General features: G+C 46.6%; 1 protein-coding gene across 4 annotated transcripts in view; it reads right to left on the reverse strand.

The window, feature by feature from the left end:
- Positions 1–13,846, reverse strand: part of COL4A1 (collagen type IV alpha 1 chain) — a 138,453-nt gene that overhangs the window by 40,921 nt on the left and 83,686 nt on the right. For all 4 annotated transcript variants that reach the window (XR_012002057.1, XM_072761013.1, XM_026008864.2 and 1 more), the window contains exons 3-20: positions 13,584–13,673; positions 13,451–13,495; positions 12,319–12,363; positions 12,149–12,211; positions 11,597–11,650; positions 11,416–11,442; positions 10,433–10,516; positions 10,289–10,351; positions 9,048–9,083; positions 8,164–8,205; positions 6,854–6,940; positions 6,360–6,386; positions 6,151–6,201; positions 5,427–5,471; positions 5,292–5,345; positions 3,274–3,315; positions 1,772–1,856; positions 1,343–1,378 (exon numbers count right to left, since the gene is read on the reverse strand). Coding sequence is in view for 3 of the 4 variants with exons in the window: in XM_072761013.1 (XP_072617114.1) it covers positions 1,343–1,378; positions 1,772–1,856; positions 3,274–3,315; positions 5,292–5,345; positions 5,427–5,471; positions 6,151–6,201; positions 6,360–6,386; positions 6,854–6,940; positions 8,164–8,205; positions 9,048–9,083; positions 10,289–10,351; positions 10,433–10,516; positions 11,416–11,442; positions 11,597–11,650; positions 12,149–12,211; positions 12,319–12,363; positions 13,451–13,495; positions 13,584–13,673 (976 nt within the window). In the remaining variant the exon portion in view is untranslated. The remainder of the gene's footprint in view (positions 1–1,342; positions 1,379–1,771; positions 1,857–3,273; positions 3,316–5,291; positions 5,346–5,426; positions 5,472–6,150; positions 6,202–6,359; positions 6,387–6,853; positions 6,941–8,163; positions 8,206–9,047; positions 9,084–10,288; positions 10,352–10,432; positions 10,517–11,415; positions 11,443–11,596; positions 11,651–12,148; positions 12,212–12,318; positions 12,364–13,450; positions 13,496–13,583; positions 13,674–13,846) is intronic.

Consider the following 13,846-nt stretch of genomic DNA (forward strand, 5'->3'; position numbering starts at 1 on the left):
AGAGAGCAGAGCTTAGAGGATGCAGGAGTGCCCAGGAAGATGACCAATGCCAGAGCAGGAACTGCAGCTGTGGCTGAAGAAACTCTATCCCACTAAATCTCACGCACACTTGTCAGTGCATGCAGGACTGAGGGCAGACCGGGGGCTCCGGCTGAAGACCCCACAGGGAGCAGAAGCGGGGAAGCACCCAGCTCGGCCCCAGGAGGGGACCCCATGGCCCGGGAGTGGCCAGGCTTTGACCGGGGGGGGAGCAGATAAGGTCAGAGCAGCTTCACAGGAGGTTGTCAACACTGCAAGAGGCAGTTGGACAGATAAAAAGAAAATGTGGCACATGCCCAGGAGAGACTCAGAGGAACGTGTCCACTAGGAAAGCAGACAGGTCAGTGTGTTCACAGCCACAGAGAAGGAAGTGGATAGAAACAGAGAAGGGCGATTTGAAAGGCAGATCCATAAGCTTTAGCAGGAAGACAGGCAGTGAGGTGCCCGTGGCTGGAGTAGTCCTCAATGCAGGACAAAGCTGGGGGACAGTCTGTGGCAGCAAAAGGAATGAGCTCTGGGAGAGATTACAGCTGAAGAGCTGTCAGAAAGAGAAGGTGAAATAATTAAAAAGAATAAAACACAAAAATAAATAAAAAACATATAAAACCAAAAGAATACAGATTGCAGGTGCTCAGCTGTGGTGCGGATTCTGGGGCACATGTGGGTTTCCCTCATGGCCTTTATGATCCGCTCCAAGGACTGGGAGAGCACATGCAAACACGTGCATAGACGTTAGGACACATTTACACACGCAAGCATTTGCACACACACAGGAATCCCACTACTAACCAAGCAGCAGGTGTGATACAATCACACACTAAGTACAAGCGAGCCATGTGGGAATCCACTGAGAGGCTGGGTCAGAGGTAATTAGACAGGGAGGGAGGTTTCAGCTGAGTGTGGTTCCAAGGGAGAAACAAAGACACCCTGGAGACATGGGCACTGACACCAAGGGGGCTGCGGACATGCAGGGCCTGCAGACACAGGGGGCCAGGGGGCTGGGGGATGCCTGCGTCCTTGAGCGGGGGGCCAGGGGCTGGGGGGATGCCAGGGGGCAGGTCAAAGCCAGGGAGTGAAGGTGCGACTTGAGAACCCCCAGGAACATCCATAACCTCATGATCTCCTATGACTTTCAGAGCAAACAACAGCTGTGAATGCACCTCATTGTCTTAACTAGAAAAACGTGCATCAGAATGGGTGGTCACTTCTTGTGAATCGCCAACGTACACGACAAACATGTTCAGGGTATAAACCACACAGATGTTGTACGGCTATTCTAAGCCAATCAGCCAAGGATGCTCACCTGGAGGGCCTGGCTGGCCTTGCAATCCTGGGAAACCTTAAAAGAGAAGGAGAGAGTCAGACAAATGAAACGTGTGTGTTGGTGCCCAGGAGGCCCAGGGTCAGGGGGGCGTGGGACACTGGTGGAAACACAGCTCCCTGGCCCCACAGAGCTGGATGGAGATGGACTCTGGGAGCCCCCAGTGCCAGGAGTCTGAGAGCCTCAGTCACCACACAATCTTTCAAGGCCCACCAGGGCTACCAAAGCATGAGCATGCAGGTGGAGTATGGAAGAAAGGTAAAGGATAAGAGCAGGACAGAAGGAAGGAGGGAGGAAGAGTAGGAGAGGGAGGGAAAAGGGAGAAAGAGGAAGAGGGAGGATACAGAGGGAAGGAAGACAGAGGAGTGGAGAGGGAGGGGGAGGGAGGGGAGGGGGAAGTGATGGACATACCTTTGGGGCCTGGCTCTCCTCTCAACCCTGGGGCACCTGGGTACCCACGCTCTCCTTTCTCTCCCAAGGGTCCAGGGCCGATGGCCTGAATGACAGGAGAGAAGATCACCGTGGGGGCCGGGGCAGGGGCGTGCAGTGCAGGCAGGGGCGTGCAGTGCAGACGAAGACACTAACCCCTCCAAATTCTTTCAAGAAAGGTGAGAGTAAAGAATAGCGGGGGGGGGGGGGGGGTTGTGAGCACACAGAAAGTGGGGACAAACACACACACCCCCACCCTGCTCCCTCCTGTAAGGAGCGGCCAGGTAGGAGCTCCACCAGTGACACAACATTAGAACCATATGAATTGTGAGGTTTGGGTTTGGAATTTCTAACTGTCCATATAAACCGTAAACTGAACAGTCTACTCGAAAGAATACTCTCGCGGCACCCTCCTATTTCCCCTGGCGAGAAGGAACAGGAACATGCAAATTTTTTACTGGAAGAGGTTTTCTGTTGTGCTGAGTTTTGTTTTTTAATTTTTTTTAATTTTTTAAAATTTTTTTAAATGGTCCATAGTGTGAACTTCCTCAAGGATGTAGGGACACAGGCCAGGAGGAACACATTACAAAGTTGTGAACTAGGTCACCATGACTCTAAATCAGAGAAATTCAAGGAAAATGACAAAGTCAAACATTGCACAGTGTCCTTAAAATAGTCTGCAGCAATTAAAACAGGTGTTATTAAGATCTGATGAGGTGACTATACAAACAGGTGGCTCAGCTGTGGCTGCGGATCACAGCTATGGAAAGGGGGCCCTGCGACCGCCGGGAAGGAGGTTCTGGCCTCACCCACAGCCATCGGGGTCCTGGGAGTGCAGCCCAAGGAGACACCATTCACGGCCACGCACGCACATTGGGTGCAGGCGAGAAAGACCACCGGGCTCCGTGCCACCGGCAGCAGCCCCTGCTCCGCAGCAAATGACACAACATTTCCATCATTCCAAAGAAGATTGAGGACAGAATGGGCCAGCAGGCTCCAGCAGCCCTCTCTGACAGGTGACCGGAGATGGTCATTCCAAGGTAACGTGCAAACACGAAGGTTTATTTGTTAAAAAAAAAAAAAATCACTGCATACACCGATGGCCCGCATGTAAAAATATGCACATGGTTAAGAAGGAAAATGCTCTTGGTGGACATAAAAATGTTTTGCTAGGGAGAGCCCAATTATGGAGGATTGGTTTCTTCTAACATCTTCCTTAATGGACCATTTAAAAAAAAAAAGTTTCAAAATGTTCTGCTCCTATCGTTATCTACGGGCAAGTCTTGTCATTGTCCATGGTCGAGGAAATGCAGAAACTATCAAGATATAATAAGAAGTAAGTACCAGACTCCGCACAATACAGAATATAAGCTTATTATCTTAAATAGCGTGTGCCCCCCTTCCACACAGACATCATTCTAGGAATGCCGTGGGGGCACGCAGCCCCAGCTCCTCGGGGACCACCAAACATGACTCTTACTCACAATGCCGGGTGGGCCTGGAGGACCTGCTTCACCTTTGTCTCCCTACAAAAGAAAACACACTTGCGTTTTTTGACCATACAGACTGTCTTGCAGAAAGCAGGGTTCAACTTCCTTTCCTGCAAAAAAAAAGACTGTGCTCACGGTATTTTCTTTCCTCTCCGAAACACCCCTCACAGTGAAGAGCTTAAAGTGCTGCGTACCCATTAGAACAAACATGAATGCATGTCACTCTGTTTTGCACAGGCATGGAAATAAAGATTTCTGCAATTCATAACGGGGAGTCTGATTATTCACATGACAGAGGAGCTCACAGTACTGTGTTTGGTTGCGTGCTCCCTCGGGCAACATGAACAGAATCAGTCCTAGGCTGAATTAGTATCTGGTGGCTTTTCAATAAAATGAAAATAAATGAAGTGACAACCTTTGATTCCTAAATATATTCCCTTAAAGGAATCATTTTACTAGAGGTTTTTAGGTATAAGATTCTCTAAACCTGCACTGGAAGTCATAATAAAGGGGTATTTATGGTTTCATCGTTCCCCTTAAAATCCAGCATTACCTGAAAACATCGGGTGGGTAAGTTCTAATCACTCTGAGGTTTAATTTCATTCATATTAGGAAAAAAAAAACAAAGAAATTAATCTCTTTAGTAATGCCTGGATGGCTCAGTAGTTGAGTGTCTGTCTTTGGCTCAGGTCGTGATCCCGGGGTCCTGGGATTGAGTCCCACATCAGGGTCCCTCAGGGAGCCTGCTTCTCCCTCTGCCTATGTCTCTGCCTCTGTGTGTGTGTGTGTCTCTCATGAATAAATAAATAAAATCTTATAAAAAAATGAAATTAATCCTGTTATATGTAATGGTCTTATATAAGTCATCACAGTAATCTCTATAAAAGTCCTAAAATCTGCACAGATTCCATGAATATAGTTCTCCACCTTTAAGCCAGGGTAATAAACTTAGCAGTAAACCAGAATTAGCTGTTTGGATTTTTCTTTTTCTTTTTCTTTCTTTTTTTTTTTTTTGATTTTTCTTATTTGAATATGAGACTTAAGAAATATCAATGGGACTTAAATATCTTAGCTAATAAATTCTAAACATTTTTATCTTTTAAAATCTACTGAGATTTGACTTTCCCAAAACAGTTACAGTATCAGTAAAGGATCCTTCCTTTGGTCCCTGGCTTTCATGAACAAGCTCTGAGGTCCACTCCCTGAGTCACTGCTGGGGATGCTATTCCAAAGCTATTGCTTATGTCAGCAAAGATTTACATTACCTAGTCTCATGATTACAAGAGAAAAGTAAAGCATTAATGAGTTTTTTGCTGCCTATCACATTGACAGACATTTTGTAAAGTTTGATAACAAGCAGTTGTCAAAAAAGGGACCCCCTGACAGAAGAATGTTCTTTTCCAGGGGCAATTTGGTGGCATACAGTGAAAATCTCAATACAAAAGAGTTTAAACATTGACTCCAAAAGGACACTTGTAACAATCCAGGACGTGGACATGATCGGACAAGTAAACAAATACTTGTGCTCACAAGCGTGTGGGTGTGACCCACACATCACGCAGCACAAGGCATGGATGCAGGGTGGCCCCAGTGACTGTGTGCGGGCACTCAAATGCATCCACGCCATGTCATTAAGTGAGGAGGCAGGATGCACCACAATCCGCCCTGTGTTAGAGGGGCATGTGCCCGTGCATAGACAGGAGGGTTGCACATTCTGACCATTTCTGAGCGGGTAATGGAAAAATTAGACAAGCTTGCTTTTCTCCACTCTATCTACATTTTTGATTGATTCTTAACCAGGTACCATTCATCTACTACAAAAAAGACATAAAAACTTGAAAGAGCGGAACATTTTCTGTTCCCCTTTTTAAAACATCACACGCATAACTAAAACCATGAAATTAAATTGTGCATTGTTCATATGGACGTCAATAATTTCTATTATGTGAGTCCACAGCGCCTTAGGAAACTAACAGACTGAAGGGGAAAGCTTCCACAGCGTCTCGCCTTACCTTGAAACCTTCACGGCCTGGGAGTCCCGGATACCCCGAGTCGCCTGGAAAGCCCTGCAGTGGGACACGGAAAGCACCCATTGTAAGCTGGCCAAGGCAACTGTCTCTTCTTAAAAATTACAGAGAAATACTTACTGGACTCCCTTTTTCTCCCTTTTCACCATCTTTTCCAGGTTTTCCCTGTACAACAAATATGGAGACATCAGTATTTCACAAAAGAAAAAACAAGCACGCCCCAACACCCAGGCTGGGAACCTCTCCGCATGAGCCCACGATACCAGAGGAATGCATACGCATCTACACAGAGCAACCACGGAAAGGGATAGCAGAAAAGGACTTTTTGACTTTTAAACAACGGAACCTGGTGAGCCCCAAATCTCCCAAGGCCAGCATTCTATCTGCCCACATAGTGAACAATGCAAAAGTTTTCCGAATGGCCAGGGTCTGGTAGCTGGCAGGCAGAGGATTCGTTTTAATAGAAGTTTCTGCACATCCCTGCAGGGTGGAGGCTGGAACCCTCAGGAGGGGCTCTGGTCACCAGGTTGCAGGGGTGGGAGGCACCAGAGCATCTCAGCTCTTGGCCACTCAGAAAGCAGCGGGAAAGGGTATCAAGTGCTCTGAGCAAGAAGATGGGGACCTTCAATGAGGAGCTGGCAGGTGGGCAGGCTGACTCTGAAATGCAGGCGGCCCCAGCATTCCTGCTCACAGGGCTCAGGAGAGCCCTCCAAGAGAGGACAGGGAGAAACCAGAAGAGCCCTACAAGCCTCTTCCACTCCTGTCTCTGTAAATCTGGGGCCCAAGGAATGGGGGGAACACAATTTTACAGTAAAAGGAGCAAAAAGACTTTGAAGGCACTTACTCGGGGCCCTGGTTTGCCAGGTTCACCTTTCTCTCCAATCCCTGGCATCCCCTTGAAAGAACAAAGAGAGGTTCATTAGGATAGTTAAGTAAAATATTAAATATTGAATGAAGTAAATATTACATGGAAAGTAAGTAAGCTTTTAACCTTAAGCCAATTCTTTATGAACGTTCATTCAAAATAATGATAAACAAGAATGTGGTGCTTACCTGAAATCCAGGTTCACCTTTTTGACCCTACAAGAATTTTTTTAAAAAGAGCAAGAGAGTGAGCTGTCAGTACTCATGGCAATATTGATTTTTCTATGCTACATTGAACACATACAAGGAAAAAAATCCCTTCGCCTAATATATTAACAAGGCGATTCTCTTTAGTGTCCAGTAGTCACGTCCCAACACTGACATGGTTGTGGGTTAATTATGCTGGGTCCATGGCCACTGTGACTCACCCCTCAACCTGTCTCCCTGCTGCTGCCCCCGCACAGCCCCAACCCGTGGGGGGGGGGGGGGTCAGCGCTCCTCCAACCCAGCTGCCTCTGCTCTCAAGATGCTTGTATTTTGTGGGATGGGTAGTCTATAAACCTGTTTTGCATGCCATTGGTGAATGTAACCGGAGAAACTGAATTTTGACCCAGTTCCTCTCTATCCCTTCAATTTGTGCAAAATTAGAAAGCCAGCCTTCACTGGTCAAACCCATCTTGTACCTTCTCTCCTTTAGTGGCAAAGTCTCCTTTTTCTTGAACTTGAGCTTGTCCTGGCACTCCTGGTGGCCCACTGACCCCTTGGTCACCCTGTTGATGCAAACAATGGGAACAAATCAGACATAAACATAAGTACGCAAAGAAGAAAATGCAGAGGTGGGAAAACTCTGAAACAAAACATCTATTTTAAAGAATGAAAATTATACTCTAAGTTTCAGGAGGAAGATGGCACGGTAAGGGCATGAAGCCAGAGACTTTCACCTCTGAGGAGTCAGGAAAATCCCTACACCTCAACTAGTAACAGAACTGAACACCCATTAGACACATCTGTGTATGTGTGTATGTGTGTATGTGTGTATGTGTGTATGTCCGGACCGTGCCTATATTTACACAGTATATGGTCCACAGCAGGACGCATATGCTGTCCTATCGCACTTGGGCGGCACGGAGGAGGGGGGCCAATAGAGCCTGGGGAGAAAGAAGGTATCTTAGGTACCCCAAAAGGAAGAGAACCATCCAGAACTTTCTTCCTCGGGCATCCTAACTGCTAGGTACAACTAGAAGTACAGAAGAATCCCAGCTACAAATCAATGAGTGAGATCCACAAAATTCAATGGCATGATTTGCAGGGTCACTTTACAGTGAGGTTAATGGAAAGATTGGACCAAATTTGGACATTTTGGCCAATAGTGGGTCCAGACCTGCCCAGGCCTCAGCTGCACCTGGCACCTGCCATTGGTGGTCTCTACACCAGCGTGGACAACAATGGAGAACATGGGCCCTATGGTGGATGCGGCCGCGATCCCCAGAATCCCCACTGGGCTCAGGCCGGTTTCTGTGGTCTGATCCAGGGAACTGGTGGAGAGATCATCAGAGGTTCAGGGACCCAGCGCTGGCCTCACTTCTGCTCTGCTCCAGGCTGCACATCCTTGCTTCTTTGGCTCCCTCCCTCCCAATTTAGGTAAAATGGCCTTCCATCTTTGCAGAGTTTAGTAGTTATGCTACTAAGAGCCAACTAACTTTTATAATAAAGTCTAGGTCTGGCTTTATCATTGCCTGAGAACATTCTGATTGAACTTGATGTACAAAGAACTAGAATTAATGACCTCATTGTCTTCTCTGCTGGTCAGATGACAGGTAGAAAATGTCAGTGAATTCTAGCTGTACGTTTTAGGGAAAACACTAATAAAGAATATACAGAGAAAGGTAATTATGATGAGAAGGGTCCAAGAGGAGGTCCAGAGGCTGAAACTCCATCATACTTAGAACTGTGATTTCAAACATGAAAACACTCCAGAGCCATGTGTACCCACCTTGTCACCTTTTGGCCCTTGAAAACTTAAGCCCATTTGTCCCTGTCAAAGAAAAATTAGGCTTCCGTTATTAGAGTTGTCTACCTTGCTCAAAATCATCTAATAAACATCACATAAAATATCACATAAAATGTAATAAGAGGGTACAGTTAAGGCAAGAGCTTCTAACAATTACCATAAAATTTTTTCAACAAAGGTGTGATTGCATTATATTCAGTATATTTTTTAAAGTTTCTAAAAGTATTATTGAAAAATCTATAAAAAATTTTTTTTAATTTAAGGCTTTTAAAATCTGACCATAGAAAACTAAGGGAAAGATTAGTGATATCAAAATAATAAGGAAGGGGTCAATGGAAGGAAAGGTGGATGGATGGATGGAGATGGAAAGGAATGGATGGATGGATGAGAACAGATGGACAGAAATGGATGGATAGGGCAGCCCCAGTGGCTCAGCAGTTTAGCGCTGCCTTCAGCCCAGGGCGTGATCCTGGAGACCTGGGATCCAGTCCCGTGTCGGGCTCCCTGCATGGAGCCTGCTTCTCCCTCTGCCTGTGTCTCTGCCTCTCTCTCTCTGTGTGTCTTTCATAAATAAATAAATAAAACCTTTTTTTAAAAAAAAAATGAAGCCCTTTAAAAAAAAAAAAAGAAATGGATGGATGGATGGATGGATGATGGATGGATGGATGGATGGATGGGAATGGGTGGATGGATGGATGAGATGGATGGATGGGTGGAGACAGGTGGGTGGACAGAGTTAAACGGAGACAGATAATGAAATTATAATTTTTCAAAACTCTTTAAATAGACTTTAAAGAGTAAGCTATGGTGATTTCGGGGTAGTCTTATACAAATGCCAAAGAAAGTTAAATGAAAAACATCTTTACCTTTTCACCTGGAGGGCCAGGAGGGCCTGGGGGACCCTGTAAGAAAGAGCATTTTAGTTAAATATCACTCACAACCCTGGTAAGCTTTACACACTTCTTTTTACTGGGGTTATCTTACAGTTCCCATGACTGATCCAGTAATATATTTGTTAAATATTTAAATTTTATTTCTGTGCTTTGGATCTATACAATTTGGAAAGTAACTGGGAATTAGTCCAGGACAACAATTAACAGGGATGAAACACCTCAAAGTCTCAGGCACTGCCCTGTGAAATCCAATGATCCAAGAATGTGCCAGGAGCACAGACGCTGAATGCAATTCTCAGCCAAACTCTCCAAGGACCCTAGAGTTTCCAGCCCAGAACAGTGCTCGTCCACATTGGATATAACCATTTATCAAAAAAGTTGAGTGAGCTCTTCAAATTGGTAGGTTTTAGTGAAGTAAAAACCTTCCTGTGTTTGCAACAAAATTTCAGAGTGCTTGTCAACCATTAAAAGCAAAAAATTACTCATTCTTTCCTCATAAAAATGAGTCCATTTGTTCACAAGAATATAAGAGGTTACAAGTGCAAGAATGGGCAGAAGAATTGCTGGATTTGATAGGGAGGGAAGAGGGGAGGGAGAGGTAGGTAGGCAGGCCTGAAAATCTCTCGGACCATGAGGCTAATCCGAGGATGCCACAGTCTGGGGTATCTCGTTCACTGCCAGTAAACAAGGCCCTTGACAAATAGGTGAGTCTCGTTAATATTAACTCTCTTGTGCTTTCAAAATGTGCAAGTGGGAGGGTGGAGCCTGGGTGTGGGGGTGGATTATCTCTGGGTGCTCAGTCCTCATTACAAATGCAGCACAGCTTCCCACTGCTGTCTGGTCTGCGTCCATAGCCCCTAACAGAGCCAGGCCTCTGGGGTGACTGTTCCTACAAGTCCATCTCCAGGGCACAGCTGGCCTGTCCACCTCTGAGCTTGGCCTCCTCAGGCCACAGTATCGCTGGCAGCCGCCCAGCCCCTGTCTGTGTGGGATGTCTTGGCATGTGCTGCCATTGCTAGCCTTCCCCCGCCACGGCTCTGGAATTGGTGCATCTTAAGTGCCAAACACTTGCTCAAGAAAGCAGCTCATCCTCCCAATCCGGATGAAGAGAGATCATAGCGACATAAAGCCGTCATCACACTGGATTTATTTTCATGCCTCAACAGTCGTTCTTTCAATGAGAGATTCCATGAGGTCTCCCCCCCAAAACTTACTGGTGGTCCAGTAAATCCTGGAGGGCCAACAGGACCTTGCAACCCTGGCAGTCCCGGCGAGCCCTGTAAATCATTGAAAACAGAAGAATTAAACAGGAACAAGGAGAGACTGCATGTGCTTATAGTTACTTAGCAAATGCTTACTGGTGTTCCTGGGGGTCCAGGAAATCCTCTTTCGCCTTTCAGCAGGGTCCCAGGCACATGGCCAATGATTTCACCTGGATCTCCCTATGGGATGAAAAAAGGAAAGAAAAGAAAGTCACAAATACTGATATTTCTGTAAAGAAACTGAGAACCTGTTAAATGAGAGGTGTGCATTACAGGTATGATGGAACCTGGGATTTAGGCTCTGTCTACCCTTGGAATACACACACTGCCCACCTCCTATTCACTGCCACTGTATCGCTGACTGGCATTAGGTGCTGCAGGCTCGACTCCGCTGGACTGGGGTGGAGGTGCTAGTGAAGGGAGCTACAGCACCTGCGTGTGGCCATCCCACATACATGGGGAGAGCGTGCAGATCAAGGCCATAGGTTCCATGCCTTGCCTTCTCATGTAAAAAGGATTATCTTTCACAAAAAGACCTGGGATGAGCATTTTTATAAAAGCAGGTTGTGACAGAAATGTGTCTACTTGGCCAGGCCACAGTTCCCAGATATCTGGTTAAGCCCCAGTCTGGATGTCACCATGAAGGTATTTGTAAGCTAAGATAAACATTAAAATCAGTAGCCTCTACTCAGAGTAGCTTATTCTCTGTAATGTGGGTGAGCCTCGTCCAATCAGCAGAGGGCCTCAAGAAAGGGGGGAAACCCCTGACTGCCCTCACGGAAGAGAGAATTCTGCCTCCAGGCAGCCTTTGAACTGGGTCTCTGGCTCTTCCCTGGGTCTCTAGCCTGCCACCCTGCCCTGGAGATCCTGGACATGCCAGCCCCCATAATCACACAGAAATTACACCCAGTGTCTCAAGTGTACATCCTAAAATTTGAATTTGTGCACATGACTGAGACACTCTTTCAACAGAGCAGAATTTAGAAGAATATACGAACAGGCCATCAGTCAATCAAGATGACCTGGCACCTGCTTTACATAGACTCCTGCAAGGAACCTAGCCAAGCATAAGTACATACCTTCATTCCTGGTAACCCCGGTGGTCCCTGGAAAAGACAAGGTTGGCATCAGTTTCGTTTCTCCCAAAACATCATTAGCATTAAGACAGAAGTGCAAGAAACAGAAAGGAAAGGAAATGGAACAGAAGAGAGGAATTACAACAGAAGAGGGAAATTCTGATGCAGACAGCGCTATACTCACAGGATTTCCAGCGAATCCAGGCAAACCCGGGGGCCCTAGAGGCCCTGGCTCACCCTGAGGAGACAGCAAAGAGTCAGTCGGGTGCAAGGCACACAGGCCTCATGTCAGGTGTCCTCACCAGTTACTCTGTCCTCCCCTTCGGAGAGACTTCACTTGCTGCTCAAAATCATTTTCTAAAAATTATCTGTTACCAGCCATATTGCTCAGTTCTACTTCGTGATAGAAGAACTCTATTCGAGAATATAATTCATGGGGACAAGGATTAATAATAGCATTTTCTTATTTGCTTTCGTAACAGATGACTGATGAGAAATTTACTGTTTAAAGCAACTGCAGGATAAGAGTCCACAAAAAAGCAAGGCATGATTACGTCTTTCTTGAATGTTAAATATGAGGAAACTATATCTCCTCCTCAAATAAAGAGCGCTCTGAGGCAAGTAACTTTCTAACTGGGACAACTAAAACCATGCTCACAGGACAACACTGTCTGCTTCTCAACATGGGATGCTGGGCAGCCTGAACATGGGGGAGGGGTGTTTGTCCCAAATTTACCTTTGTTCCATTGCACCCAGGGATACCTGGAGGACCGGGGGGGCCGTCTTGGCCAGGAATGCCCTGCAATTAATAAAGTGAAAAGGTAGCCAACACAGAGGATCACTCAATGGTGCTGTCACTCCAGTCAAATGTCTCATTAAGGAAGTACACGCATTTTAGATACATACAGGCAGTCCTGGGTTTCCAGGGTAACCCGATGCTCCTGGGGGTCCCTGTAAGGATAGAAATGAGAGAACGCACTGAGTGCTGGGCACCCTCACATACTCCCACTGCACCCACCCGGCTAAGGGTGCCAGAGCTGCTGCCTGCAGCACCCCCACTCAGCACACAGGGCATTCAGCAGGGCAGGCAGCTGAGGTTCACAGCCCACACGGCAGCAGTCCTACATCCGACGCTGACTCTAACTACTTCTGAAGTCAAGGCTGCACCCTCACAGAATAACTGTCCTCACTTCACACTTTGTGATTTCTAGGTAAAATACGTTTATTTTATTTTATATATATAATATATATATTAATATATGCACATATATATTAAATATGTATGCAAAATATATATGCGGAAACTATATACATATAAATAAACATAAGTTACATAAATATACATAATTTACATTAAAATGTCAAATTGGTGGAGAGAAGTGTTTCTAAGATGAATCATGATTATTCCTAGTTATTCCCAGTGGAACTCTAGGTCTTCCCCACCAAAGAGAGCTCGGGGCCGTGTCCACTAACTGCCGCCCAACAATGGCTCAGGCATGCCAGCAACGTCCCTCCCAACTGGGTAACGACAGCAGAGTGAGATGTTCACAACGTCTTTCTGCTTTTCCACTTTCAAAACGTGCTTTCAAAGGTCTTCATCTCTACATTTCCCATGAACAGAAGTAGCAAAACCAAAGTAGAAGGTGAAGAAGGCAGAGCAAGGCAGGCTGTAGAAATGTCATCGCTTCTCATAGTAAGTGATGCCCTTTCCTTCAATGACTTGTGGACACATCTTCTCCCCTCCCCAAATTAGAAAGCACCCATGAGAACCCCTGAGGAAGAACAAATGGGAGAAGCAGGGGCAAGAGCAGCAGCCACAAGGGTGGGGGTAGAGCCATGGCTAATGCTCTCATCTGTGGTCACGGTCACACAGGCCACGGGTGCACAGAGCTCCAGGCAGAGAGGCAGGGGACAGAGGGGCACAGAGAAGGGATGGTGAGGGACGCCCCCCAGGACTACTGGGAGAGCCCTCTCCCAGAGGCATCACCGCATCATGCCTCATCATACTGTCATCCACCCAAGTGATGACTGTACTCACCCTTGTCCCTTTCGTTCCAGGCAGTCCGGGTTCTCCAGTATCACCCTGGAACCAAACAGAAATGCCACCATGACACAAATGTAGATCACCTTAAACTCACGCCTGTCTCCCCCGAATGACACGGCAAGCTTACCTTTTGTCCTGGTGGCCCATGTGGTCCCTCGGGTCCTTGCATCCCAGGAAACCCGATGACACCTTGCAGCCCTGGGAGTCCTCTTTCACCCTGCAGAGGAGCAGCAGCAGGTCAGACAGAAGGCAGGCTGGATCGGAGGAAATGAATTGGTACTCACCCCTCCAGTGCCAACCAGCACCGTGCAAATCTATACGGGCATCTGAACACCAGCGCGGCGAACTAACTCCTATTTCGGGAGGCTTTTCTCTACTGCATTCCAAGCT

The sequence above is a fragment of the Vulpes vulpes genome, chromosome 6 (assembly GCF_048418805.1).
Source record: "Vulpes vulpes isolate BD-2025 chromosome 6, VulVul3, whole genome shotgun sequence".
NCBI classification, from domain to species: Eukaryota; Metazoa; Chordata; class Mammalia; order Carnivora; family Canidae; genus Vulpes; species Vulpes vulpes.